The sequence below is a fragment of the Haplochromis burtoni genome, unplaced genomic scaffold, assembly GCF_018398535.1.
Source record: "Haplochromis burtoni strain Fernald_Lab_line unplaced genomic scaffold, NCSU_Asbu1 Contig_476, whole genome shotgun sequence".
NCBI classification, from domain to species: domain Eukaryota; kingdom Metazoa; phylum Chordata; class Actinopteri; order Cichliformes; family Cichlidae; genus Haplochromis; species Haplochromis burtoni.
Window position 1 is genome coordinate 308,762 of NW_024582837.1, and position 27,083 is coordinate 335,844.

At 40.1% G+C, this 27,083-nt stretch overlaps 4 protein-coding genes across 6 annotated transcripts; 1 reads left to right on the forward strand and 3 right to left on the reverse strand.

Moving 5' to 3' along the window:
• The first annotated feature begins 2,786 nt into the window (after positions 1-2,786).
• On the forward strand, positions 2,787-12,247 carry gja4 (gap junction protein alpha 4). 2 transcript variants are annotated; one of them, XM_005946578.3, is made up of 3 exons: positions 2,787-3,025; positions 4,695-5,790; positions 11,714-12,247. In XM_005946578.3, exons 2-3 carry the CDS (start codon positions 4,704-4,706, stop codon positions 11,917-11,919), a joined length of 1,293 nt encoding a protein of 430 aa, XP_005946640.2. In that variant the 5' UTR covers positions 2,787-3,025; positions 4,695-4,703; the 3' UTR covers positions 11,920-12,247. The 2 variants fall into 2 exon arrangements, with proteins under 2 accessions (XP_005946640.2, XP_005946641.1); XM_005946579.3 differs by lacking the exon at positions 11,714-12,247 and having other exon boundaries at positions 2,796-3,025; positions 4,701-7,512.
• Positions 12,248-13,339: 1,092 nt separating this feature from the next.
• On the reverse strand, positions 13,340-15,888 carry smim12 (small integral membrane protein 12). 2 transcript variants are annotated; one of them, XR_317301.2, is made up of 3 exons: positions 15,720-15,888; positions 14,066-14,448; positions 13,340-13,605 (listed from the first exon to the last, which is right to left on the reverse strand). XR_317301.2 is itself a non-coding variant. In XM_005946577.2 (2 exons), exon 2 carries the CDS (start codon positions 14,417-14,419, stop codon positions 14,144-14,146), a length of 276 nt encoding a protein of 91 aa, XP_005946639.1. In that variant the 5' UTR covers positions 14,420-14,448; positions 15,720-15,888; the 3' UTR covers positions 13,340-14,143. The 2 variants fall into 2 exon arrangements, 1 of the variants encoding a protein (XP_005946639.1); XM_005946577.2 differs by having other exon boundaries at positions 13,340-14,448.
• Positions 15,889-17,889: 2,001 nt separating this feature from the next.
• Positions 17,890-25,731, reverse strand: pef1 (penta-EF-hand domain containing 1). Its single transcript, XM_005946576.3, has 5 exons — positions 25,614-25,731; positions 23,295-23,541; positions 20,066-20,221; positions 19,254-19,397; positions 17,890-19,144 (listed from the first exon to the last, which is right to left on the reverse strand). Exons 1-5 carry the CDS (start codon positions 25,632-25,634, stop codon positions 18,915-18,917), a joined length of 798 nt encoding a protein of 265 aa, XP_005946638.1. The 5' UTR covers positions 25,635-25,731; the 3' UTR covers positions 17,890-18,914.
• A 263-nt stretch (positions 25,732-25,994) lies between these two features.
• On the reverse strand, positions 25,995-26,882 carry gjb9b (gap junction protein beta 9b; the record flags this gene model as incomplete). The annotated part of the gene is given in 1 exon segment (XM_014341452.2): positions 25,995-26,882. A coding segment is annotated over 1 exon segment (409 nt), but the record flags the coding sequence as incomplete, so codon positions are not given.
• Between the last annotated feature and the right edge of the window lie 201 nt (positions 26,883-27,083).

Genomic DNA, 27,083 nt, shown 5'->3' on the forward strand with positions numbered 1-27,083 from the left:
ATGGTTGTCAGTTACCCCTGCCTGTATCGAAAGCCTTGTCAAACCTTAACAAAACCCAAAGAATCCAAAATTACAAAGTTATTTCAAAAGGGAGAAACTATGCACAGAGGTTTTTGCACCAGGCTACAAATCTGTTAAATGCATCTCATTACTCGTAGAGATCAATTCATTCACTCACCAGCCTCAAGCAACCAATCGAGAAACTGCAGTCCAGAACTCATAGTATTGCTCTTACCACACATATTGGGGAGTCGGGGTTGGGTGGGGGTGGGTATATTGGAGAAATGGAAATTCTGACATAATGATGGAACCAGACAAAATGTCAGATATATTTTATCTGTGAACTTAAAAATTGGCATGTCAGCAAGTTTCAGGGTTGCTTTCGAGATATTTTACTGGATAAGTGAAAATTCTGACCTGCCGCTGATTGCAGAAACAGTCGGGGACCACCAAAGTCTCATATCCATTAGAGAAAAGGATTATCTGCACAGTAATGTCACAACATAACTGTTAGGACTTTTTCAGTGTAGATGAAAATGCTGGAAAGATCAGCATGTCTTTAGTTTTTGTAAAAAATAGTTTTTTACCTCAGCGAACTGTGTCAGAAGGTAAAGAGCAATCGGATATGAGGTGTTGTGGCTTGTTTTACTGCAGGCAGTGTTTGCAGTTAATCATTTAGCAAAGCAAGGTGAGGGTGATTTAGCACCCCATCCTTTATTTATTAATGTTAAAGAAGAAAAGCACACAAACATAGCCATGATTTGTTTGCTGTCACTACTTTCTTTTTTTTCTAAGGGGACTGAAGCTGTCAAGTGAATGGATGAGGGCATTGTTGCTTCATTTTAACCTGCGGGAATACACCTGTCTGTATCGTTTAAGCCTTGTAGTTTTACCAGATGCAAGCCAACAAAGAGAACCTCAAAATCCTTCTCTCTCGTCCCCCACCAAAACTCATAATGGGATGTTCTTTGAATTACTTCTCCCACTCTATATTCATATCTGCATTATTGAGCTAGCCGATGCACACTCAGGACCGAATCACTCATAAAATACAATAGCGAATGATAAAATGTATCCAGCAGTGAGGAATTGATTGAAGTTGAGGCAGGCAATTAGTTTCATTGATAACTGTACCGGTAGGGAAGAACACACCGAACACAGGAAGACATAGTGCATCTCCTGAATGGAAACAGTTCTATTACTCTCTGTCGGGTGTCCTCACTTCTCTCCTCGCCATTCATCTGCAGATGTAATGACCAAAGAAAAGAGCAAGACGATGATCTGTCAGAGTGATTCACTGTCAATTTACTGGGCTTTCTATCCTGGTCTGCTTTGTGCAGCAGCCGGTGACATGAACCCAGCCTCCTAATTCTTCTCAAAATCTACATACTGACACTTTATAATAGCACAGTGATGATTTCGAGCGGTTGAGAGGAGATGATTTTTCAGGAAAAGCTTTAATTGGCCCGAGTGTGCCATCAGACAGTTATAAGTGCACTGGTGATAAGTGGCTCAACTGGGACAGACTATGTTGTGACACGCAATCTGGTGTTGTACAGCGTTGTGACTAACAAGGCTGTTTTTTGTGTAATTGTGAGTAAAATTTTCACTTAAAAGGAATCACTATTTTAAATTCTTGGTGACTTGAGAAGGGTTTAATTCTCACAGAAGTGGTTTAACATATTCAATTAAACATTCAGCATCTTCTTTTGCAGTCTGTATTCGTAGTCTAAAAAAAGAAAGGTTTTTTTTCTTAATTCAGTCTATGACCTCAAGGTTTTGTATTATCCCGATCTTAAATAGGGATAGAATATGTGATTTATATCATATACATTGACTATAGCCAAACATCTGCAACCAAACCTGTGCTCAACTAGCCTATTGTCTGGGCCTTGAATCAAAAAAAAAAAAAGAAGTAAAAGCATACATGGTCTGACTGCAGACTTCCAAGAAACACAACAACAAGACAAACTCTTTTGCAGCAAGAGTTTGTCCTCATGTGCTGTGCAGCAAAGCAGTACAGCAATGCGACTTATTCTAGATTAGATGGTACCTTAATAAGTCACGTGTACACACACAGCTATACACAATACAAAGTAAATTCTTTTTAAAAATTAAAATATAGAATGATGATGATAACAAAATACAAGCCCTTAGGGATTCAAACAAATAAAAAAAAAAAACCAGGAAGTTATAAATAAAGATGGAATTCAGTCAAAAACCGATTTACGTAAGTTAAACAATATTCACATTACAGCCAATTACGGGGCTTTATTGAAGAGAAATGCTTCTTGGAAATAAGGGGACTGGCGCCATTATGTGGCATGATGTAAAATTACAGGAGTCTACTATCAACAATCATAGTGGGCGAGAATATAAGGTTCATAAGGCTGCACAGATATGGACAGATATAGATGGTTTATCCTGCACTCTTAGGAGTGGAATCAGATAAACGTCACTGGTATTTAAAATGCTTATTAATTGATGGTTATTCGTTTTTATACGCTAGAAAAACAATTATAACTCAGTCTGCCCCAATAATGTGCACAGAGTGATCGACTTACAAAATACGTTTATTTATGTTCATTTGTACTCCACAGCAACGCGTTAAAACATTTTTGTCACTCCCTTCTCTACAAAGGCCATACTATTACTTTTTTCCCAAACTCTTGCACCTCTAACCTTTAAATTGCCGAAGGCAGGCGACATTCACATGCAATTAATGCAAATCTGCGGTCTTTAAACAAAGCTAAGACCAGAGCGCAGTTAACCAGAACCGCTGTGAGTTCATCCATCCCATTTCCTGGACCAAGTTCCTGAGGGAGGGCCGGTTTGAGCAAGCATGGGAAAGTTCTCCCCACTTTTTCCGATTACATCGATTCTTTTTAAAGAAGGCAAAACATAACCCGACCGGAGCAGCAGTGTAGTCCACCACTGGATAGAGCGGAGGTGACATTAAAGACGCACTGTTTGCTGGGACCCGTGAGGCTGTAAGGAGACAAACCCGGCTTCTAGAGAGAGAAAGGTGAGAAGGTTTTCCGTGAGAAAAAAAAAAAAAAGGCGGGCATATACACTCTATACAGTTCTGATTAGTTGTCAGTGACTGAATTATACTCTACGTTGTTTGACATATCTTTATTTATTGGATTCCTTTTTTTGTAATTAATATTAACTTAGTAATGTTTTTTAAAGCGATTTACACTTGGGCTGAAACCTTAAAACCATCTTTTCAGAGATGGATGATAGGCTAGTCCTAGAATAAAATCTATTTTCAATGGAGAATTTATTCTTTTTGATGGCTTGTTAAAGTTGTTCTTGAACTTTGGTAGATCTTACAACGAGTCTGCTTCTTATTCTTTTCCTTCTGTGTTGTTAAAGTCAGACAGTAATAAGCCAGGCGGCTTTAAAACTACTTTAAAAGGGAGACCTGCTTCACCTTAATTTGACTTGTTGATTATTTTTTTCTTTTGTGTTGTTGCTTTGATACTTAATATGGATGGTCTGCTTTATCAACTCAATGCTATGCTTTTCCCATCTCCTACAGTGACCTCCAACTAGTCTGCTGATATTCTGTGGTATGTTTTGTAGAGATAACAGCCATCCTCGAGACAATACCCCCGAAAGAGGATCAGTCAAGTTAGTGATTTCTGTGCCTGTTCAGCTGGGGCCAGTATCCCTGACAGTTCATTGAAACTCCTCGTGCTGTCAGAAGAGTTTTTAGTTTTTCCTTCTCACGGGGGAGAAAATAACAGACAAATATTAATAGAATAAACAAATAGACAAGTGTCACAGCAGAGCCTGAACTCACTCACACAGGATGTTTATTCAGTTGTGTGTGTGTGTGTGTGTGTGTGCACGCGCGCTGAGTTTCCCGACAAGCCACCGACTGTGTCATTTCTCGTTAACGATTTCCACGGCTTCCATTTCCATTACTGACAACATTTTATTTTTTAAAATGAAATCAATTAAACTGTATAATTAAAGTGTGCATAAATGAACTGATTCATCCAGCCCAGAATAGAATATATTCTTTGTGCCTGCATTATGTAAACGTTGCCTCATTTGGACTTGTTCACCCCGGTTTGCTGCGAACAGACAAAGTGTACACCCCTTCCCATTCATTCTAAAAGCTAACTTTGGCAGCATATGTTTTTGTTTTAGTTCATTTTAGTGGGGGGCTCACTTTTTCACGTCTCCATGATGAGGAGTTGGGGCCCCACCTTAACAAGAGTGTGAGCTCATGGAAGAACTAATAGGGGGGCTTCAGCCAGATATACGTTCCTCAGCAAATAGAGACACCATTATGCTGAAAAGGTTGGAGAAACTTAGCTCATTTGCTGCTTATAGGTGTGATTAAAGGTTTATGCTCTGGCTATGAGTTTTGAAAAGCACTAACAATTTTGTAATGGTAATAACAATGTGCCAGGTAGGTGATTAAGTGTAACAATGGTTCAGCCTGTTTAGCGACTGAGCAGTCAAGAAAACGAGGCCATATGACCCATATTAAAAACTAGACCTGTAGACAAGTTTAATGGGTTCATGCTACCTGACTGAACAGCTTTCACTTGAGATTAGAGTTTGAGGTGAAAAAGGTGTAGATTGTGATAGGTTATTACTTATATATGCTACAAAATCCTACCAAAACTTATGCACCTTTTGTGGGTAACTTTAATGACCTGTTGTCTCCATGTTAGGAGCAGAGGATGTCCAGAGCTGACTGGTCCTTCCTGGAGCACCTGCTGGAGGAGGGCCAGGAGTATTCAACAGCTATTGGCCGGGTCTGGCTTACCGTACTCTTTCTGTTTCGCATGCTGGTACTGGGAACTGCTGCTGAGTCTGCCTGGGATGACGAGCAAGCAGACTTTGTTTGCAATACCATCCAGCCTGGCTGCACTGCTGTTTGCTATGATAAAGCCTTCCCTATATCCCACTTCCGCTACTTTGTCCTCCAGGTCATCTTCGTCTCCACGCCGACCATCTTTTACTTTGGATATGTGGCTATAAGGGCTGGGAAGGACAGGAGAAAAGATGATGAGAAGCAGGCTGAAGAAGGAGGTGCTGGTGGAAGAAAAAATGGGCAAGTTCACACAGAAAGAGGCGATATCACAAAAAATGAAGAGACAGAGAAAGAAAAGAGTGGCATGAAAGGCAGAAGGCTAGAGAAATTTTCCGAGGTGCCCAAACTGAAAGGCAGGCTGCTGGGAGCATACGCATTCAGCATCTTATTGAAAGTCCTCTTAGAGGTCGGCTTTATTGTTGGGCTTTGGTTCCTTTACGATGGCTTCTTCATTGCACCAAAGTTTGAGTGTAAAAAGTACCCTTGTCCCCACACGGTGGACTGCTTTGTGTCTCGACCCACAGAAAAGACTATTTTCACCATCTATACTCAGGTGATTGCTGCCATCTCCCTGTTACTAAACCTCATCGAGCTCCTCCATCTGCTCCAGCTTGCCATCGCCTACCGCCTGGAGAAACGCCAGCAACAGGACTACCTACCTCGGCCCGAGCGGGAACCGGTGCGACAAAAGACTCCAGAACTCCAAACGCAGGCATCACAGGCTTATAAAGCAGGGAGCCATATTGAGCTCGCCGTGCAGAGTGAGGCTGCACGCTGTCCAAACCCCTGTGAGCGCTACGGGGACATGCCCATAGAGGTGAACTGGGGAACTGGAGATGCTGGGAGCGACGCGCTTCCCAGTTATGTGAACTGTATGGGTGCTATGAGAAAGACACATTCCCCTAGAGTCCATTATAAGAAACATGTACACCACACGGGAAAAACTACTAAGGGTGCTCATAAGGGACACTCAAAACAAAAGCATTATGTATGATGTAGTCAGTCAGACTGATGTTTCTATGGGAGTGTTTTTTGGGCTTCAGATTTTTTTTTTATAAATATTTTCCTGCACACTTGACTATCAGAAGTGCACAGTAAGATACAGAAGAACAGCTACTGTACTGTGAACGTAATGCCTCAGAGGCTGACAGACACTCAAACAGAGATTTATCAGATAAATGGACCTATTCAAAATGAAAAATTTAAAGAGCACTCCCCAAGGCAAAGAAAATGAGACTCCACAGTGAGAGAAGATTAAAGTCATAAGATGCCTTAACGTTACATTTAATGGGTTTTTAGTGCTGAATGTGAAAGTGGGCTTTGGAGAGGGTGTTGTGTGAGAGTTTACTGGAGAGCTAAATTTAAATATACTCCCTGGAGATTTGCACTGTAACTTCTTTTTGAAGCCAGTTCTCTCCCAAAGGCTCTGTCCACCCTGTGGAATGTACTGGTCTCTGGATCACGCTCAGGTCCCGGGAGGATAATGACTGCGTGGATGCAGGCACGCATGCATGCATGCACACACACAATATAATTTCCCAACGAGTTTTTGCCGCTCAAGTTGAGGATGCAGGCTTGGAGAGCAGGAGCAGAGGGAAAGGGGAAACCAAACTATGGGACTTATTATCGCCAATAACCGCAGCATTATATCTACAAAGAAAACAGAGAGAAGGAAAGCACAACACACAGACAGGCATCCATTTGAATGAATGAAAACTAAACCTTTAGTCGGTTAGAGGTTGATCTTGCGCCGCGACCGGGGCTGAAAGCGGTACAGAAATGTACAAATTCAAAGAAAGGAAACGAGTTGTTCTGTGAAAACTGTATTTAATGTTTATTTTTGAGATATTGCAAAGTGATAATATTTATTATTTTTTTGAAGAAATAAAGTTTAAAGTATAATGAACATATGAAAAAAAATCAATAACTGCATCACAGATATACTTTCAGAACCTTTCAGCCTGCTTTGTGTTCATCATGGTTTTATTCCCTTTCTTTCCCAAACACAGGGATGAGATTTCTACGGGGGAAAATCTCTCTTAAGCGACTGCTCACTTGCTGCTATCCAAATACTGTCTCCGCTACAGGAAATTAATCATTCAAGAGGAAGATAATAGAATAAATAATAGAAAGAGAGAGGTGTGGAGGAGAGGATGGGTTTTACACGCTATTATGAGCACAACCAACTGAGGGGAGAAAACGGGGGAAAAATGGAGGGAAAACACTTTTGACTTAATGGCTGTTTTCAAATATGTAACTGTGGCTGCACAGGCAACAAGGCCATCACTCAAAATGCCAGTAAAAGTTCATACGAGGAAGAATCGCACTTTATTCAGGCTCTATTTAATTTCCCCTGGAGTCCACTGCACTGATGGCCAACGGTGTTTTTTTTTCTTTTTCTTTTTGATGAAAGCAATTGATAAAATACAGAACTCAGCACCTTCGACAAAAGGTGCTCGCCCAGCCTCTGAAAGAATGTACTCATACGTCTTTTTTAGATTTGTAGCTCTGCAGCAATACAGCATTCATTTCCAGCAATTTACTGGACTGTCGATATGATGATAAGCAGTTATCTATGGCAGGAAAGGTGGTCGGTGGGAAATTCAAGTGAGGTGCGTGTGTGCGTGTGTGTGTTTGAGAGGTCAAATCTGCAACAAGCAGCTGAAGAATCTGACATTTACAGCAGTTTGTCAAAAAAAAAAAGAAATGTTATAGTGTGTAATAATAATAATAGGAAGCCTGTTTCTGTGTGCTTAAAGTGGAATGTGTTTTTATTGCAGGAGCATGTCAAGGATATATTGGCAGATACTGTTGAGAAAACAATCCAAACAGCCTGCTGAAGCTGCCCACTTTAATGCCTGTTCACGAGAACTTGGCTAGCATCTGGCATTCCCGTGCAGCCCTTTTTTATTCTGTTTCTTTTTAAATCTCAGTCTGCATTCGCGTGTATGTGTCCGTGTAATTGTTTGTGTCTGTGTTTCCACAAAAAAGCCAAAAGGCCAAGGAACAGATTGCGCAGGGTGACCCGTATCGGCCCTCGCTCGCCTGCTGGAGCCAGACACCGAATAGCTGAAGTAGCTTTTGCGTCCGTCTTCCTCAATAGCCCATCAAGGTGGAGAGACTCGACGTCCTGCTCTACTCTATCTGCAGACTCAACTCTCACCTCCTGTTCAGCGAGGCAAATGTAAACCTAGGAGGATGAAAACAACAGACAGTGTAGGTTATTTTGCTTCAGCCATTTTTTTTTCAGAGAAATTCATTTCCCTAGATGACAATGAAAGTGATCCGAGCACATGTTTCTCTAATGGGGCAATTGAACATTTATAAAACACTCTCACATTTATTATTAGTCTGATTACAGATTATTCATGTCTAGATTATTTCCAATGATCTAAGGAACCAGTCACTTTCCAGATAATCTGATAGAATTTGCATTTGTTTAAATATACTTGCTCTCTGAAACTAACATGAAGGGAGTCCATAAGATGGGAAGAGCTGTATTAGTGAGAGAGGCTTATACTTGTAGTTAGAAAGGCAGCTCCTGGGATCAGATGCCATTCTTACTGTGTTTCCTGACATTGTTGAATTCTCTGCTGATGCGTTTCCTCAGTCTGCTGGTGAAGCCACACACAGTGCTGGTGCTAATCACACAAAGAAAGACAGTCTTTTAGTTTGGTGAATGAGCATACAGTACGTGGATACTCGTGGGCAAAGAGCTATGCTGAAGCATTTGGAGTATAAAGGAGTTTGAAGGGTCTTTAAATATCTGCCGAGCTCTAGCAGGTATTATAAAAGGTCAGCCATTGTGCCGCCCACCTCTCATGCCCAGCACCAACCTTTGGAGGGACTTTAAAGGATTCACCTGCAATGAGTGCCAGGCTAGACAAAAACAGCCTGATCCAGTGTCATACTTCCTGCCAGCTGTACTGCTGAAAGCCCTGCATGTTTATAAGGAAAGGACCCCGAACAAGGCAAACGAGGCACTCAGATGCACAAACACGCTCTTAAGAAGGCCAGCGTTACCTCACTTCACAAAACGCTTTCAGACAGCAGGCCTTAAAACAGCAGCTACAGGCTAGGTGAGGTCACCAAAACTGTGCAATGTTTCTTTAACTGGATGTGTTTAGAAATAATGTTTCCTGCAGTATTTTAGTAGCAATACTGGGGTTCATCTAAATGTGGAAAAGGCAAAGCTTACATGTGCCAACCCCCTTTGTTTCTCTTGAAATCTATGCAAACAGTACCGACACACGAATTGCTCAGCATCCATAACAATGCACACGGTTCATGCACCACGTCTTTAATTTGGGCATTTGTGCTACTCAACAATATGCAACAGAAACACTTTGAGCAGTTCCTAAATTTAAACTGTCGACAGGAAGTGGTCCTGTATCTGTTTTCCGTTCCAGTGTTGCTTCTCCCCGGGGACTTGTTGCTGAAGATTGTTCACCCTGACAATGGAGCCGCTGTGGGCATTGTTACATTGTTTTAAATGGACTCCCCTGTGTTTGCTGACCTTATGCCACTGCTGCCCCATCAAAAGGTGATGAGGAAAGTGGGCAAAGCGCCTGCTGTGTGTGTGGCTGGAGTCAATTAAAAGAGCCAATACCTCACAAACATCTTACAGAGAGCTGTGTATATGTGTACGCCGTGCTGTGCTGCACATCAGTGTTTAAATCTGCACTGATCAATGTTTCATTTCCTCAAAAGACCAAGTGAACTTATGTGACATGGCTTGTTTGTAGTGATGAACATATGTACAACATATTTATCTGACTCTTCAGTGTACAATGGAATATTTTTAGTTTTCCATATTAGGGCGGGATTGTAGAAATAATAGGGTGGCAATTTAGTTCAGAGGTTTGGAAAGTACTCTAGTAGGTTAAAAATTGCCGGTCTGAGGCCAGATGCTGGCATCTCCTTGTCTATTATTAAGTGTTTCTGTACGAGAAAAGGGTAGCAGGGGGTATCAAAGATGGGCTGTCAGAAGTTCATATATATATACTATAGTATATTATCCTAGTATTATATATATATATATATATATATATATATATTCGTTAAAACAATCTCCTTAGTATCAAACCTGGGGCTATGTTTGTGGGTAGATGGCGGGTGTACAGTATGGTGAACACCAAAACAGACAAGGAGCTGTCAAATAGTCATATTGATTAGTAACACTCCGGATGCTTCCTTTATTACCACTTTAAGCATACATACTTCCTTTATGAAAGAAAAGGGGGAAACTCCACCACATGATTTAGAGCGGTGCACCATCCATGATTAACCCTGACTCCATGATTTGATTGCTTTCATGAAAAGAATCAAAAAACCTGACAAAGTGACTCCGATGGTGTAAATGTTAATTATAAGTGTGTTTTCCATTCCCATTTCAATAATCAACAACGGTTTGTTTTGAAATTTACAACAGCATTACTTCTTATGAGCTATATTAACCGGTGTTAATGAGTTTAAAGTTCACTTGAATTAAGTTTGCTTTAGTAATGCCCATTACTGAATAACCAACCTTTAAGATCATTTTGAATTAATTTTGTGAATTAATTTTTACCTGGCGCCAGTCTCAGATAAGTGATGGATGCAGGGAATTTTCCTTTGAATATAGAAATATGAGTCACCTCCTCAACCCGGGTAGCTACACTGCCCTCAGCTGCAACATTATTAAGGAGTTCAGTGTAAGTGTGCTTGCTGTGTATCACGCTTCTCTTTCCTTAAACATTCTCCTTCACACTTTTCCTTGACCTCACGTTTTCCACTGAGGTTTTGTTTTCGTTTTTCTTTACCATACCCACAGTTTCAAAAAGTGAGCAGTTACTTCTTTTCATTATTCTGAATGCAAACATTCAAAATGTGATTATCATGTCTGGGACAATAAACACTACTGTTCATGACAGAAAAACTCCTTCTCTAATTGTGTCATATTAAAATCTGCACATTGTTCTGTTTAGCAAAGAGATTTCGCTCGCTGGGGGCAGAGCCTCCTTTAGGTTTGACAGCATTTCTAGTAGTTAATGGAAGAGAAACAGAAGGTAGTGCATGAAGTGTGGTTCTGCTCCTGAAATTCAAATAAATAATCTCCAATGCAAATACATACAAGGTGGACATTGCGCAGCAAAAGCCTTGGCACTGACTACTGTCTGTCAGATGCGTGAGCAAAAATAATTGGAGCACATTAATGTTTGTTTGTGTTCCCTAATGTGATTTTCATAACAGGTTTTTAAGGTGATAATAAATCAGTGTGATAAGTTTGTCCTGCTGTGCTGAAAATGTCAAAAAAATACCATGAAGGGAAATGCGATTAATTTCCCTGAACACATTGCGCTAAAATGAAAGCAGTGTTTTTAGGGGAGCCAAGATGCTCCACTGATTTCACAAATACGAGACCCTTGGTATGTTTGTGGTCAGCCTTTTGCGAGTGTATACACTGCATTAGGTACACAGGTACCTGTGCTGCTGGATTTGTATTCTCTGCACAAATGTGTGTGTGTCTAGGTGGTGGTTGTTTAATAGGGGGATGCAGTGCCCTTCCAGCAGACAGACAGCTCTATTGTTCCTGCAGCAGAGGGAGCATGTCTCCAGCCTGTCCACTCAGGATGTTGGTTTGGACCTCCTTAAAAAAAAAAAGCCCAGCCAGCATCACCCACACCCATTATCCCCATCTTCCAGCAAGAACAATGGAACACCTCCCCACAACCTCCTCCTTTCCCAGGAGCCTCAAGCACTTGGTTCCCACAGTACTATCGAGTTCTGAGGAGCCGGGCCATTGTTAGCAGGCCGACCTGTCCTCTGATTGTTCCCATGAGGATACACACACACACACACACACACACAATTCTCTGTTAACTCTGGTGCATTTAGTTGCAAGCCTCACCTCCATCTCTCTATCTTCATTAGCTTCAAATGGAAACTTCCACCAGCTTGAAGTAATTGCGACTCTAAACACGCACAACCGGTGTCACTGGAGTGGAGCGGGTCATTCCACTGATGGCAAACTTAAGAGGGGAGTACAGGGCTCAAAGATGGCTGCTGATACAGCAGTATTTACCACTCTGGTGCCAATGTAAATCTGGACTCCATAATCTTTCCCATTTAACTAGCTGGCAGGGCAACATAGCGGAACTTATCTTGGCGCACTGAAAAGGTTATCGTCCATTAGGAAAGCTCCTCTGTTTCATGGCTGAGGGACCCGAGTAAACAAGTCAACAAAGGGGAGGTCAAGCCCCTGGTCACATGTTTACAGTCATAATACATGTGAAATAAAAATGCTCTTTAAAGGCCATTTTTGCCTTATGTTTTTTTAGTGATGCATATCTCATGAGGAGTGTTTACACATAAATATCAGTAGCCATTACACAGATACATGTCAGAGATAACAGCATGCCACTAAACTGCCATCATGATCTAAACCCGCAAGTAAAACCTATGTGTACACCTCCTCAGTTACTGCTGCATTATCAGCTGGCACACTATTAATGGCAGCTTTATCACAGACGACTGTTATAAGGTTTTAAGGACCCTATTAATCCCATCTGGTGGAGCACAAATATAGGTCCGGCTGTTTATGTGGTTTTTGAAAAATGATGTGCTCTTATTTTGAAATAAAGAGCTTGACTGGAGTGAAACAATGATTAGCTCACATAGGACTGGCTGAAAACATTTAAATGAGCTGGGTGTTTTGGGTAGCATCTCAACAGGGAACCGGGGAACAATTTGCGGGTTCTTTTGGATTATTGTGATTTTTTTTGTGCTGCACACAAATTTCACACTTAGAGAAAATAAAAAGACTCAAAAATAAACATTTGTGAGCAAAAAAAAATTAAGCTAGAAAATACATAAAACTTCAGATGGCAAAGAAAATACTGGCATTCAATTAAATGTGACAAAGTGGTGATTTTTCCAGGGTGTACCCAGCCTCTCGGCGTGTGACAGTCAGGATAGGCTCCATGTCCTTCACAACCTTTATTCAGGTAAGTGGAAGAAAATTGATGAATGGGAAGTTGACATTTTTACATGCAATTATCTCTAGAAATTTGCTAAAAGCTGTTTATATATTTACAGTATTAGAAACATTATACTTGTTAAAGTTTACGTTTTTAAACCAGAGAATAAAAAGTCTTGTTTCAAGTGGATCGCTCTTTCCTTTAATCGATTTAAGATGGCCAAATAGCACAAGGGCTAAATTCCAAAGGTGAATCAGTTAATGGTTTCCCAGCATAATAATTTCCCCCTTGAAGCTGAACGAGTGGAGTCATTACTTCCTTCCTTTGACTTTTAAGTTACTTTCCGCCACTGGCAGAAGCATTGTTTCACAAAAAGAGGTTCGACACAGTTGCTCAGAACTGAACGTGAAACAGCGCTGACACAGAGTTCAAGTGTTTTCTTTCTTTTTTTTTTTAAAGTAAGAATTAACTAACTTCATGAAAGCTCCTTTTTGATAATTCCCAAATATAAGCTGTAAAAATTTACTGAAACATCACTCAAGGAAACACCTGAAGCACACAAACTTCTTTATTTATCACATTTTTTCAGCAAGACTATTATTATTACTGTTTTTTTTTTTTAAAGTGTGCAAATCCAGACTTTCTAAAATGAAAGTATTGAGCACATGGTTCCAGACAATACAACTAAGCAGCTTAAACATCCTGGGAGACCGCCCACAATGCTGGCTTATGTTCTGTCACATATCATCAAAGGTTCCAGCAAAGTCCTGTCGTTCTTCTCTTCTTTTATGACAGCCAGACTTCCTGTCTCTATAAACAGAAAAGATCAAAAGGAGTAAAAAACCCCAAAAACCCAGACAGGTCTGTAACATGAAAACTGGTCGTGGAATGACAAATGACATTTGAGTGACTTAATAACAAAGTCGCAATTATATACATTTACCATACTGGCACAACCAGATGTATGTAATCCATCCAAGTCGGTTCCAAATCACATAAAACTTTGTCAGATTAAAGACTGAACACTCAAAGGTTCTACAATAAGGTGTTCTAATGACAGTGGATGGCTTAAGTTATAGATAAAAAGCATGCACATGCACCATCAAGTAGATGATTGGAGAATTTGGTACAGCCTTTGATTATGTAGAAGAAATAATTATATTCAAGCTACTAAAAGTTTCCCAGTGTTCACCCAGGCAAGTTTTTGCTGCGGGTTTCCATGAGAGTGGAGCTGAGCTGAATAAGGAAGAATGTATGATTCAATGATCACCCTCTCTTCTGCTCTCAGTGCACAGTCCTCCAGCTGAAAAAAAAAGGTCAAACGCAAGTCTATCCCAGAAACAGGGGATTAGCTCTTTTCAGGTCGGTTCCTGTTCAGAGCCGCTTTAGGTGTGAACTCCAGTTTCTCTTTGAGGCTCAGCACCTTTGTGCTGTCCATGCCCACTTGCTCCTGCAGCTTTCTTTCTTCCCTCAGTTCCTGGATGCCTTTCTCTTCCTCTCTGGATTTGGGGGTGCCCCTGATGAACCATTCCAGGTGATAGCCCACTGCTCCGACCACAAAAGCCACAGGGAAGGTGACATAAGGAGCATAGGTCCGCAACGCTGTCCACACTACAGGCCACATGACTGCATGCAGCTCTGGGATCCCAGGTGCTTCAAGAGAGGAGGAGAAAAAAGGTATGTTATTGGTTGTCTGTCGCTTAATTTGCTCATGTCCAACTCTGCATTTTCCTGCTGTGTACTAGAACAAGTTTGCATAATTCTGAGCTCAAAGTAACTTTTATTCACTATATGTGTTATTAGTGTAGCTCTTCACTTCATTCAGTGTCAGAAACAAGCCAATACCTAGATGGATTTGAGCAGCAGTGGATGGAGCATCTGTGCTCATAGCACAGAAACATAATAGATCACTTTTAGTAACTTGCCGTGAACATTTATAGCTTATTAGGTCTGATTTTACTACTTCAAAATTGCTGCCCTTTTTGTTTAAGCTACTGACCCCTTGTGGCTCAATAATGATTAGTGGAGAAATCTTGTAACTTATAGGATTCATCTAACTAATTACCAACAAACCCAGATCAGCATAAAAACCCTGTTTTTTTGCTTAGATAAATCAATGATTCACTCGCAGACTGCTATGTGCTATTTAAAAACACAGCATAGAGCTTACTGAAGAGAAATTATTTTGGATAAAATTAACATGACTTAATGTGTCTACCCATTTCTGAAATACTTTCTTAATGTGCGAAATAACTGAGGCCAAAGTGCACATGAGGACGTCGTCAAACACCAGACAGTATAATGAGTACGTCTGTGTCCTTCCAATGCCCTCTTTCTCTTAAGCCCGACCAGCAACACAAGTAGCAGTAACAGCCTTCGACTTCTAGCATCAATTCATGCTAGCTACTGATCTTTCGTGCCTGATTAACCTTTAATACAAGTTGAAATATCCCGGTAATTTTTACTCGTTTGGGTGTTTCATGAGAGCCGAACTCAAGGGGTATTCTCAACAATTCACCAGTTTACATTCAAACATATTGCGTTTCCCAGCTTTGCATGACTCTTTAAAGTTATGATAAAATTCGCTACGGAGTACGCCATTATAAATTATAAGTCCAGTCATTACACGCTATATGATATGAATGACTGTGAACTTGATTCGACCAAATCTAGCACAGCGTATAAGTCTAAAACGATAACAATGAAAAGAATTAACGCTAACGTAGTGTTACTAAACCTACTGTGTGAAAGTCATGGAAGAAAACTGAGAGCTGCTACCGGCTAGTGTGCTTTCTGTTTACTTCAAAAAGACAGCTCGAGGAATGATAATTCAGAGCACAACATACATTCACCGAGCTTTTGTGCCTGCCTACAAACACTCAAATATTTAGGCTGAAAAAGCCCCAAATGTCGTAAGTACTCACCTTTACCGCTAGCACGTTGGTACTGTAGTGACGTAATTTCCGTGTCAAAGTCTGTATCCTTCCTGGTTTATCGTCATTGGCTGGCGAACTTCGCGTAGACGTAACAATATCTCGCGGTGTTTTAGCGCCTCTTAGCGGTAAAAATAATACGCTACACTACTTTGACATTTGTACCGAGTAGAGAAAGTGCATTGTGAATGATCAGTACCAAAAAAAAAAAAAAGTACCATTTACTGCTGACATCCCATAAATTACATAATAATATAAGAAATAAATAAAAATAGAAAAAAACAAGCAAATAATGAAAAACCACCATTAATTCATAATCTAATCAACATACCTAGCCTAAAATACACGAGACATTTGTCCAGTTCTTAGCACTAGTTAAAAAAACAAAAAACAAAAAGCAGCCACCTCTTTCTGTGTTTAAAAATTCGGTGGTATTTTTCCCCACAAATACTCTCAAGAAATCCTCACAAAAGGCTGACAGATCTGTCACCAGCATTGTGCTACACACTGACAAGGCGTGAGCTACCCCCTCTTGTATGACAAAACCATCAAGTGACAAGATAGTTTTCTTTTAGTTTAAAAGCACTTTCAAAAGCTTAGTGCGTTGCATAAAATCGCAATTTAAAGTTTAGGGTTTTTTTGGCTGCCTGTGAGGAATGCAGAGAAAATAATATATTTTAGTCACAGAGTAGGAAACCATACAGTTCAGACTTGGCTACACGAGGCAAAAATATTCCTCTATGCTACTGTTGTTTCTGGGTAGTAAAAGGGTATATGATTGATGATACTGATATTTCAGCTCCTGGGCCAGCTTTACCAATGCTGGGCACAAAGCTGATCCATAGCAGTTGGAATGCAGCCTGTCATAAAGGAATGGCCATCTCTGACTCCATGGCTGTTTGTGCAGAGGCAAAGAGAGGGGATTATAAAGCTAAATCAAAATTTGTTATCATTACTTGCAATACTGCTTAGAACTGTGTGGGTGATTACGCTTCATGCTTCAAAATTATTCTCTTAAGCAGTTCCTCCCTCTGTGCTGTCCATCTTGTAGTTGCCAGAATTGGAATTTGATCAGTCCTGTCAAATAAAGTGAAATGTGCTCATCGCCTGAAGGAAAACAACATCACTAGTGCCAGTTCTGCTTTAATAGCAAACTTGGCAGTGACAGGATTATTTCATCAGTTCCTGTTTATTAGCAAATGAGATTTAGAGTTGCACTAGCCAAAATTTCAATGTAAAAATACAACCACCTTATCAATCCAAATCACAAAGGGAGACTGACAGAGTGGCTGACTGAAGCCCTGTAGACCTGCTCTCCCCAAGTTAATTACAGATGTCAGGCATGGTCAGCGGTGGGAAATTTTTCTCATTACCCGAAAATTGACAGACAAGACTTTGGTTAAATCACTGCTGAATCAGGGAAGCCTGAAAAAGCGTGTGGCACAGCTCCTCAAGCACGGTGCATTTTTGGCCACGGCTCCAAATCCGCCGAACTCAGTGTTTTGAAAACAGTCCAGATGCTAAACATATGTCAACAAATGCAGGGGGTGGTGGCAGGGATGTGACACATATGACACAAAGTGCCCTAAGGGATCAGTGACAGCTACATTTAGCCCTGGATTAACATGCAGGGAGACTGCTAAGCAGGAGATGGGTGTAGAATGTGACCAAAAAAGATGCACAAGAGAATTTGATAGATTGCCTCTGATTTGGGATGAAGCTGGGGGACTCGTGGCACAGGCTGTCAGAGGAACAGATGGTGAGTAAAAAGAAGTGCCAAATGTGGAAAGGAAATACAGAGACTTCTCTGAGTCGGGTTTGAATTTCAGCTAATCAGAAGTGCTTTTAAAGAAAATCCAACCTCGAAACATTCAGGGCTCACTAACAGAAATATTACAAACTCAACTTGTACTTGATTGACTGCATTTCACTGTAATATTAATGAATTCACTCTGTGCTTAATTATTCTATTAATATGCATGCAATATGCATTCAAAACTGGTGGCGAACTCATTCATACATATGAAAATTTATTTGCTTTTGGCATTACAAACCATCATGACATGTTTAATGAGCTAAGAATATATACCTCAGTGGAGTGTATTATTCATATATCAAAGATAAATGTACTGAAGTAAAAAAACAAGAAGAAACCAAAGGATGCAGTGAGGCACAATTTTATCCATCTTATCTTACTGCGAGATGTTAAAAATAGTGACAGATTTGAACTATTTTACTTTCAGTAGAAGTTCTTATACAGATTTCCTAACAGACTTTATATTGAAGTAATATGCAATATCATGTACATTTACTGAAAGTAAGTACCTTCTGGAAATACCCTTGATGTGCATAAATTTAAAAGGCATTTGAACAGTTTTATGGCACAAGAACACATTAATGCTGCTTGTGTGCAAATTCACAGGGAAAAGTACAAGTAAATACTTTTCACATGTCACCAAGGCAACCAAGGTAAACTGTTTTGGCATCCTGCTGACTTCCCAGTAAAATTTAAAGAGGCGATATTATCCTCATTGCAGTACTACTTTTTAATTCTTGGATTCTGTTTTAAAGTGTGATTCATGCACAGTCACTCCAAAGTAACCCAATCTTTATTTATTTTATAATGAAACTTGCTTCATACGTTGGCTGAAACAAGCTGCTTCACCTCCCTTCACTCCTACCTTCCTTCTGATTGGCAAAGTGTGTGACCATTCTGTGTGCATGAGATGACCATATTAGTTAGGGGTGTTCACTTTGATTGACATCACACAGGTAAATGTTAAAGAAATGATTGAAATGAAGTTAATAGAGCATTTTGAAGCCAGAGGCTTTGGCTCAGAGTCTCCTTGCATATATGTTACCCTATTTTTTTTTTTTTTTTTTTTAAGCTTTGGCCATTTTTAATATGAACATCCAATATTTCAACATTTTAACAGTATAAATATGATGAAGCGCCATCCTATAAGCTAACCTGTGAAACCTTTAGCTCCATTTAAAAGAGCCAGTGGACTTTATTCAGGTATATGTTGCTGAGCTTTGTCTATTTACAGCAATAAGCCACGCAACAACATGGACTGGCATGATGTATACATAGCAGCATGTGGGGGCACTTATGGCGAAAAAGGGAGCGACTGTGACCTGAACATGGAGTGAGGCTGTGCAGAGGGGCAGTCGGTGGAACGGGGCTCACATGAGCCTGGTGACAGCACTGGACAGAAAGTCCTCATAGCTGAGGCGGATGTTGCCCGTCATGCTCGTGTCTCTCTCCCGAAACACTTGAGTCATGCTCTGAAGTTGCGTGCACACGTGGATGAAGCGGTCCAGCTGTATGCCGGGTCGGGCACCTCGCATGGTGAAGCGCTGGACCAGCGTCTCTGAAAACTGGGGGCTGAGGTTGTAACCCATCTGAGCGAGGGCTGAGAAGAGAAAGTGACATATGTGCATATTTGCATTTATATGATTGGATGAAATGATTTAAGTCATAGACTTTTCTCAACATGTTGTCAAATGTGCAAACACTGATACCTTGTTGTAGTTCCATGCCACTGATACATCCTGAGCGATCTCTGTCATACTGCTGAAACATCGCTCTCCACCGCTGCATAAAGTCCCACAGTGCTGAGAAGCCAAACAGGTCCATTCGACCAGACCGCGTCTTGTCAAACATGTCTAACAGAAAACACAAACACACGGGCTCAGCCAAGCAAGACAAAGAGGCTTTTTTATTTTTTTGTAAAGCAGAACCACTAAGCTCATCCTTCATCATCATGGATCTTCTCCTTGTGCTACTTCAAAGCAGTCACACACTTCTCATTATGGTAATAGAAAACATTAGTCACCGCCTGTAAGCACAACTGGAATGTAGGGATAGTTGTGCAACAACAATGGGAACAGCGACAAACATGACTCAGTCATTATTTAGGCTGACTCCTGGCGGCATAAATTTCTCCCTGTTTTAGAAACTCAAGACATTTCTGTTTACAAGCTTGATAGATTTAGGGAGGTACTTCCATCCATCCATTTATTTTCTACCACTTATCTGGGTCTGGGTCCCAGAGGGCAACAATCTAAGTATAGTGAGTGGGGAGTAGAGTACTCCTATATAAATCCAGCCTACTTCCTTTTTCCCCACTACTTCTCTATGCATTTGTTTGTCTAAATAAACTTTTGCCTCCTTCTGCTGTAGCCATTCAGGTCACTGAGAGTATTTTACATTGTTAAATAGTGTGTCATTCTGCCTTCAGCAACACTATAAGAGCATTCACAACCAATTCATCAACACAGCACTACCTCACGGCCTGTTGAGCATTTTATTTAGCTGCTGCTGGATGACTTACTGATCATCATGAGGCAAGTCTCGTCATTAAAGGAAGACCAGTTAGAGTTGACAAGTGCCTGCTTGAGCTCCTTTAGGTTGATGAAGCCACTGCGATCAGTGTCAACACTCTGGAACCACTGGTACGCCTCTGGGTTAACACCAGGAGGGATGTTACCTACACAAAGACAAAAAAAATAAGTGCGGTAATGAGACAGAGAAGGAAAGAAATGCGTTCTGACTGACTTTAAAGATTCCCATGGCTTCAAATTTGTTTTCCAAGCTGTTTCCACTGCCGTTCATCTCTTTTTCACCAATCCGTCTCAACCACCTAGTATGATTTATTCTCTTTATTATTTCCCCTCCTCATATTTTCTACCAGTTATTATTTCACTAAACCTCTCAGGATTTTCAGGAGTAGTGAACAAGTGTGGGGGAAAAAAAGGAAAAGAAGAAAGAAGAAGAAATATTCTTGGAAATGAAGCGACTACCGCACTCCAATGCCAAATAATCATTTATTTATCAGGAGATGAAGAAACGCTCTTCGGCTGTCTGACAGTTGAAACTGTGCTGAGTCTGTCAAGAAGAAAATTGATCATAAAAAATAATACATCTATGCTTGGCTCAGTCTTTTGGTGTTTAGAAGCACCAATTTAGAAAAGAGCAGTGTATAAAATGACTAGTTAGAAAAAAATCGACTTCATATGCAAGTGACACACCAAACAACTCCTACAGCTAATTACATTCTATATGCACTTTGAGTTTTGAAATGTTATTTGCTGTGTGGGTAAGAGAGCATACAAACTATAACACCTCTTAGTGATGACTGTTATGCCTGATATTATTTATACTTATTAAACATGTAGTGTGCAACATTTGTTTCTCTAGCTTTTTATCACTAATGTCTGAATGGATAGTAGTGTGACATTTTTAAAATATGAGGCCTTTTGTGACTCTCTGTTTGCTCTAATAGCCTGTGGACTGATTTCTATGTGAACTATTCAGTAAATTCTCTGTACACATCTTCAACTATGTGACACACATGCTCACTCCTGAGTGCCTTAAATAAATATCCATCTTCCACTGCCAGTATCAACAGCGAGCAACAAAAGCTTTTGGTAGCTTAGAAGGGGAGCCCACTGGAGTCCGCCCGGCCAAACAGAAATTTGGTTTGCTGGTCACCTGGTTTTTGGGATCAAGTCTGTACTGAAACCTGAACGGTTATCTGGTTAATATTAACTAACAGTAGTGTCCTTATTAACACTGAGGTAGTGGACGTACTTTCTGAAGTAGAAAAACTAATGTTTTGAGCTGTCAGCTGTTAAATTGTATGAAACTGTAATTCATGTATTTTCACCAAAGAACAAGAGATTCACCAAATTGAATTTTCTTGGCTGATTCCAGTTGTTGTTGTTTTAAAGTGTAATACCAATATTTGGCAATTTGATTTGGATTTTTTTTCCCACAGAAGTTTAATTAAAAGCATATGCAATCAATAAAACAACTTTTTCTTTCAACCTTTGCAAAATATTATTTTCATAATAAAATAAATAACTACACTGCAGTAAGTTACAAGATCTTCTCTGACTTAAACAGTTGAAAATGAAGTGCTCTGGTACTGGAAAGAGGTGCAAATAATTAACTAAAAATGAGGTACTGTACACCCACCTTTACCTAATACATTTTCTTTACTAAACCCCCCCCCAAAAAACAATAACAACAACAAAAAAAAAAACTGGTGCTACAGATTTATTTAACAAAATAAAGTTCAGTTACTTGGATCATTTTCCAGTATGTTTATAAATTAACTAGATAACAGGACATAAATCCTTTTCTCTTTTTCACTCATCTCCATAATTTTCTTCATAACTGATTCGATCTTTTGCTCATACCGAGGCTGCTAGCTTGTGGTTGGCTCTAAAGTTTGGATAGCTTTAGCTTTTTTAAAGCGTCCATGTTCAGCTAGGTGAGGGTGATTTACATGGCTGATTAATAGGAAGGAACAGGAACAGAATAGGAAGGACAGAACCTTTCAGTCTGTGCCACTACGGCTGTGGAGCAGTGTACTACCACAACTGATTTTAGTTGACCTTGTTCATTCTTTTAAAAAGCAGCAAACAAAAACATTTCAGTTCAAACAGGCTTTGTGTTGAGAATTTATATTTATTTTAAAATAAATAAAAATTTAAAAATATTTTATATAAATGTAGTCATTACCAATAATAGGGGCCGATAGATGAGTAGGTATAAATTAGCTATGCAACATATATCTGGCATTGATAACCAGAGTCAACTATAATGAGTCAATTAAACTGATACTGAGTATGTACCCTGGTATTTCAGCTGTTGTACATCTGTGAATGCAGCATACGTATGATACTGCAACACAGTCTCGTACACAGCTCATGTAAGTCTCATTGCCATTTTGCCTGATGTTCTGCTTCCACAAGCTGCATGCAAATGTGAGCAACAGAACAGGAATTGCATTTCATCTGACAGTTAGACGGGGCCCCTTCAAATACATATTTGTTTTACAATATGGAAAAAACAAAGAAGGGATCCAAATAATCTTCCTGCAGTTAGTAAGGCAGTTTGTATTCTTCTAAAGGCTACATGTCCAACCTTAGTTATACAGGTTCAGGTTTCATAAATAGCGGCTGTGAAAATGAAGGTGCAGATAGGGTCAAAGGTTGATAAAAAGCCGTCTCGAGAAGAGGCCATTATCTGGAAAAAGGAGGTGTTAGAAAAATATGGTGTGAGTTGAAGGAAGCAGTAGAGGGGGGACTGATTGTCAGAAAAATGAATGGGGAGAGAGGGACAGGTGACACTTGAGGGCAGACCCTTGATGGATTTTGTCCCTGTGGGGACTGATCGTAACATAGGCTATCAGGTTCTGACTTAGGCTTAGCCACTACTGGAAACAGTGTAATCACACACACGCACACACACAAACACACTCTTTGCCCATCTGTCTCTTACTCTGTTTAGCCCTCACTCAGTATTACCGGAGTCATCACTCCAGCCGTGTAATCCTGCTGAGGGGCACAAACTGAACCCTGTCTCTACAAGACTGTCTGGGAACGCAAGTCATTTTCTATCCATCATCCCAGCGGAGAGTGAGGGGGGAAGCAATGTGGAAGCAGAATCAGAGTCTATCTGCAGTCTCCTTGTGTTCAGTGTATGCCTGCTTAAATCCTACAGGCAGAGCTACCACAGATGCTTACAAAGATATGCTCTCATCTCATGATTACCTGCAGGACCATAGTTTGCATTAGGTCCCCCATACGGTTGTCCACCATAACCCCCATAAGGCCCAGCAGGGGCACCACCTGGCCCTGGCCCATATTGCCCTCCATGACCTGGAACTCCATAACCACCATAGGGGCCTCCTGGTTGACCTCCAGGACTTCCGTAAGGAGCTGATGGGGGAGGCCCATAGGAACCTCTGCCTGCACCGTATGGCGCACCCTGTGGCGGGTTGACTCCAACTGGATAGCCCTGCAGAGGGACAAAAAAGCAAGGGTCACTAAACCCTATAATAAACAGGCTTACTGCTTCTGCAGTAAAAGAGTCTGAGGACAACAGAGACACAAGATACTTCAGGTATGGCTATTCGACTATCTTCTCAAATTCTGTACTTAAGTTTAGTTTTAAGGTCATGTATTTTCTGTTGCCTTGGATCCTGCTACTTTGTACTCCTCTTGTTTAACATTTCAGGGGAAAATATGTAATCATTAGCCACAATACTAAAATTAGCTGTTCAATATTGTATAGCCCCCCTGCAGCATCTTCCCTTCGTGTTTGCTTCTTGGCGAAGAAGAAAAGGCCTTTCACAGATTCTGAAACAATGAAATACTGCATGCTGGCCGTGGTGGATGCGGTGAAAAGTGAGTGTGACATCTGCTATTAAAAACGTACCCCTGTAGGACAGTTCAAATATTCGTAGAATTGAAGTTCTGGCGTCAGACGAGTTTGAAATGCTGTTAGATGACCTGAAGAAAACTGATGTAATGTCTATAGCAGGAGATCACAGACAGAACTGATAATGCACAGTTATGTGTATATGTCCGTTTTTTGGATGGGAAATTGCTCGGTTTGCTACCGTTAGAGGGACACACAGCTGGCGAAATGATGTTTGAGAAGATTTAAGCTCTTTTTGAGGAAAATGGTCTGGATATGAAGCGTGTCTGTATACTTGTGACCGATGGGGCTCCATCCATGGCAGGAAAAGTGAGTGGTCAGCAAAATATTTATTTTAATTTGAAAGGGAATTATCAAAATGTTTTTTGTTATTATTATTTCAAATGTGCAAAAAATAGTTTAGTTATAGCTCCCTTTTTTTTAAATGGACCTTTTGGTGTGCATTTGTGAGAGGTCACCACCAGGTTTATAGGGGAAAAGGAATAAAAAAAAAAATACTTGTTTTTCAGTACAGTTGTGTGGGTTTGAAATTGATCATGATCTGCTGCTTACTGGCTTCAAAAAAAATATCTGGCCCAGATAAATTCCTCGGTTTGAAAATCTGGCCCAACTAACTTCGTAGTTGAATAGGCATGTCCTAGGAGGTTAAGGCATAAGCAGGATTGTGTTGTCTGTAGCAATGTTTAAGTGGGTTTAGTATAAAGGTTTGATCTGGAATCAGAACTCATAGAGCCTACACCCCTAGAGTTCCCATGGCCATGCCACAGACAGCAGTTTATTTGGCACCAATGAGAGCTGCACAATATGAGGAAAATATTTTATTTGTTTAATTAAGTTAAATGTTGCATACTTATTTGAAAGCTACAATCAGCATGTAGATTAAGATTTTGCCAGCAAAACATGTAATTGGTTTATAATTATGAGACTGCTCATGTGAAGTTACCTATAGGACACAGAGGTGGGTAATTTTATGTGAAAGGCTAAAACAAAACAACAAAAAATACAGCTGTATTTTGGTAGTGTATTAGTGGTTTTAAATACTTTTCAGGCAAAGATCATTAAACATGTGAAACAAAGTCTTATTCTAGCCTTTCGATGATGTAATCAATTAATACAAGAAAAAAGATTCACGAATTAACTAAAAACAAGACGTACAGAAGCTTAACGATGCCATAATTCAAGCAAAATAAACTAGATTGTATCCCACTGTGCTGATCAATGATTCGTTTGTTGACATAAAACGGCTCAACTTCTTTTATATGGTAGGTAATTAAGGTTAAAATTTACTTACACCATAATTATGTGTTTGAGCAAGAACGATGAGTTACCTCTACTTTCAGATGAAACCCACCATGACTGTTATCAATTCAAACGAGGAAAACTAGAGTAGTTACGTTTTGCTGACCCACAAGACCAAATTTAAAAGATAAACACTGAGTAACCCGCTATTTCCTACCGAAATGTTGCTAAAGAATAGCAACAGTTTACCGTGTAACACTTAGCTAACCACAGCAGACAAATGAATAACCGAAACTACTTGCGGTGCTGTTAGTTACGTCACATTGGTCAATAAAAGAGAAACTCAATAAACAACATTAGTATGTTATTATGAAGACAAAAACAAAATATAAAATACGGGAATTCAATACCTGTCCGTAGTGGAAACTCATATTTGACAGCCTTTACTTCCTACAACGAAGCATCCGTAAGGGCAGATACGGCGACGTCCGGTTTCCGCTTACCATTGGTGCATTGTCCTATCTATCAAAACCGCACCCGTGTCCTCTGCTTCTGATTGGACGGTAGTGTGGAAACTCGGATGACGCCAGAACAAGTAAGGCGGGGTCACATGTCTATCTCTATTGTAAAGTAAAGCTTTGTGTGAAGCCGATTGTGAAGCAATTTGTGAGTGACTCAGCGTGTAATCCTAAAGTGAATATAAGGTTCACTTACAGCATGTAGTCTTCCCAACTGACCTGGTAACCGCTTGATAATTGTGAAATGCATGAAAAAAGACACATACACAAACATTTAACAGTGAAACAACTTTATATATTGCAACAACCCCACCCCCTCATCATTTAAAACAAACTATAATAGCTGTAGTCTTACTTCATTATGGTTGACAATGGTTCTTGTGCAAGAATAAAAGAGATTTCCTTCAAATCTCTTCATCTCCACTTACTGTGTTCAAGAACGTGCTGTGCTTGGCCAGTCACAATTTACTATTGGCTAGTGATGCACAGGCTACATAAAAGCATGAATACAGAGACACACTCATACAGACACAGAACATACATGCACAAAAAATAGCTTCCTCTTTGACCCACAATTTTGCTGTCGATGCATGCTGAATTTCGTTTAACATGGTAATATTTACAAATCACTGCTTACTTCTTTTGTTTTCTATGAGCAACAGTTTTGCAAGCAGTAGGAGGGATTCATTTGCTTCCAGTGGCACCTGGAGTTATTCAATTAGTTTTTCAGAGTAGCCCGAACAACATGGTTCTTATTTCGTGGTTGGTGTCTCCTCAGTTTTGATGTTATTCAGGTTCTGGTTAGACACTGTTGGATCCACTCTCGAAGATGATCTAGACTTGTGCCTTGAATGAGGTGTTGACGATGACTTCAACTCACGAGTCTCTTCATCTATTTTCTCAATGATTCGTTTCTTGACTTTCTTGCAGATGAAGTAAAACATCTCAAAGATACACATCAAGATGCAGACAGCAGAGGACACCACCATGAAGAGAGTGAAGATCTTCTTCTCTGTGGGGCGGGATACGTAACAGTCCACTATGTTCGGGCAAGGATCCATTGAACACTTTAACAAACGGGGTAAGTCGAACCCTTTGTGGATGTAATAAAGGATGTAGAGGAAAGCACCGTCAAAACTTGCCTTTAAAATCAGGCTAACCTATGAGAAAACAAATGAGTGTTAAAGTAGGAAAAATCTCATGGATTGCTAATGACTGTGTTTGACAGAATTAATTTTAAATGTTCAATAATTGCTGTAACTTATCCCAACCATTTGTCTAAGCTCTTGTTATGACGATTAATTAGTTTAAAAAACTAAAAAAACTAAATGACCCTATGAAAAAATTGGAACATAAATGAGG

What these genes read in the sequence shown, in the direction of transcription:
- pef1 (XM_005946576.3), bottom strand. Translation starts at nt 25,634, where the DNA reads ATGAGTTTCCACTACGGACAG. An exon ending in TGAGTTTCCACTACGGACAG is followed by an intron (nt 23,542 to 25,613) that starts GTATTGAATTCC and finishes GTCCCTCTGCAG; the next exon opens with GGCTATCCAGTTGGAGTCAA. An exon ending in TGGCATGGAACTACAACAAG is followed by an intron (nt 19,145 to 19,253) that starts GTATCAGTGTTT and finishes TTCTCTTCTCAG; the next exon opens with CCCTCGCTCAGATGGGTTAC.
- gja4 (XM_005946578.3), top strand. Translation starts at nt 4,704, where the DNA reads ATGTCCAGAGCTGACTGGTCCTTCCTGGAGCACCTGCTGGAGGAGGGC. An exon ending in CACGGGAAAAACTACTAAGG is followed by an intron (nt 5,791 to 11,713) that starts GTGCTCATAAGG and finishes TGGTGCATTTAG; the next exon opens with TTGCAAGCCTCACCTCCATC.
- smim12 (XM_005946577.2), bottom strand. Translation starts at nt 14,419, where the DNA reads ATGTGGCCTGTAGTGTGGACAGCGTTGCGGACCTATGCTCCTTATGTC.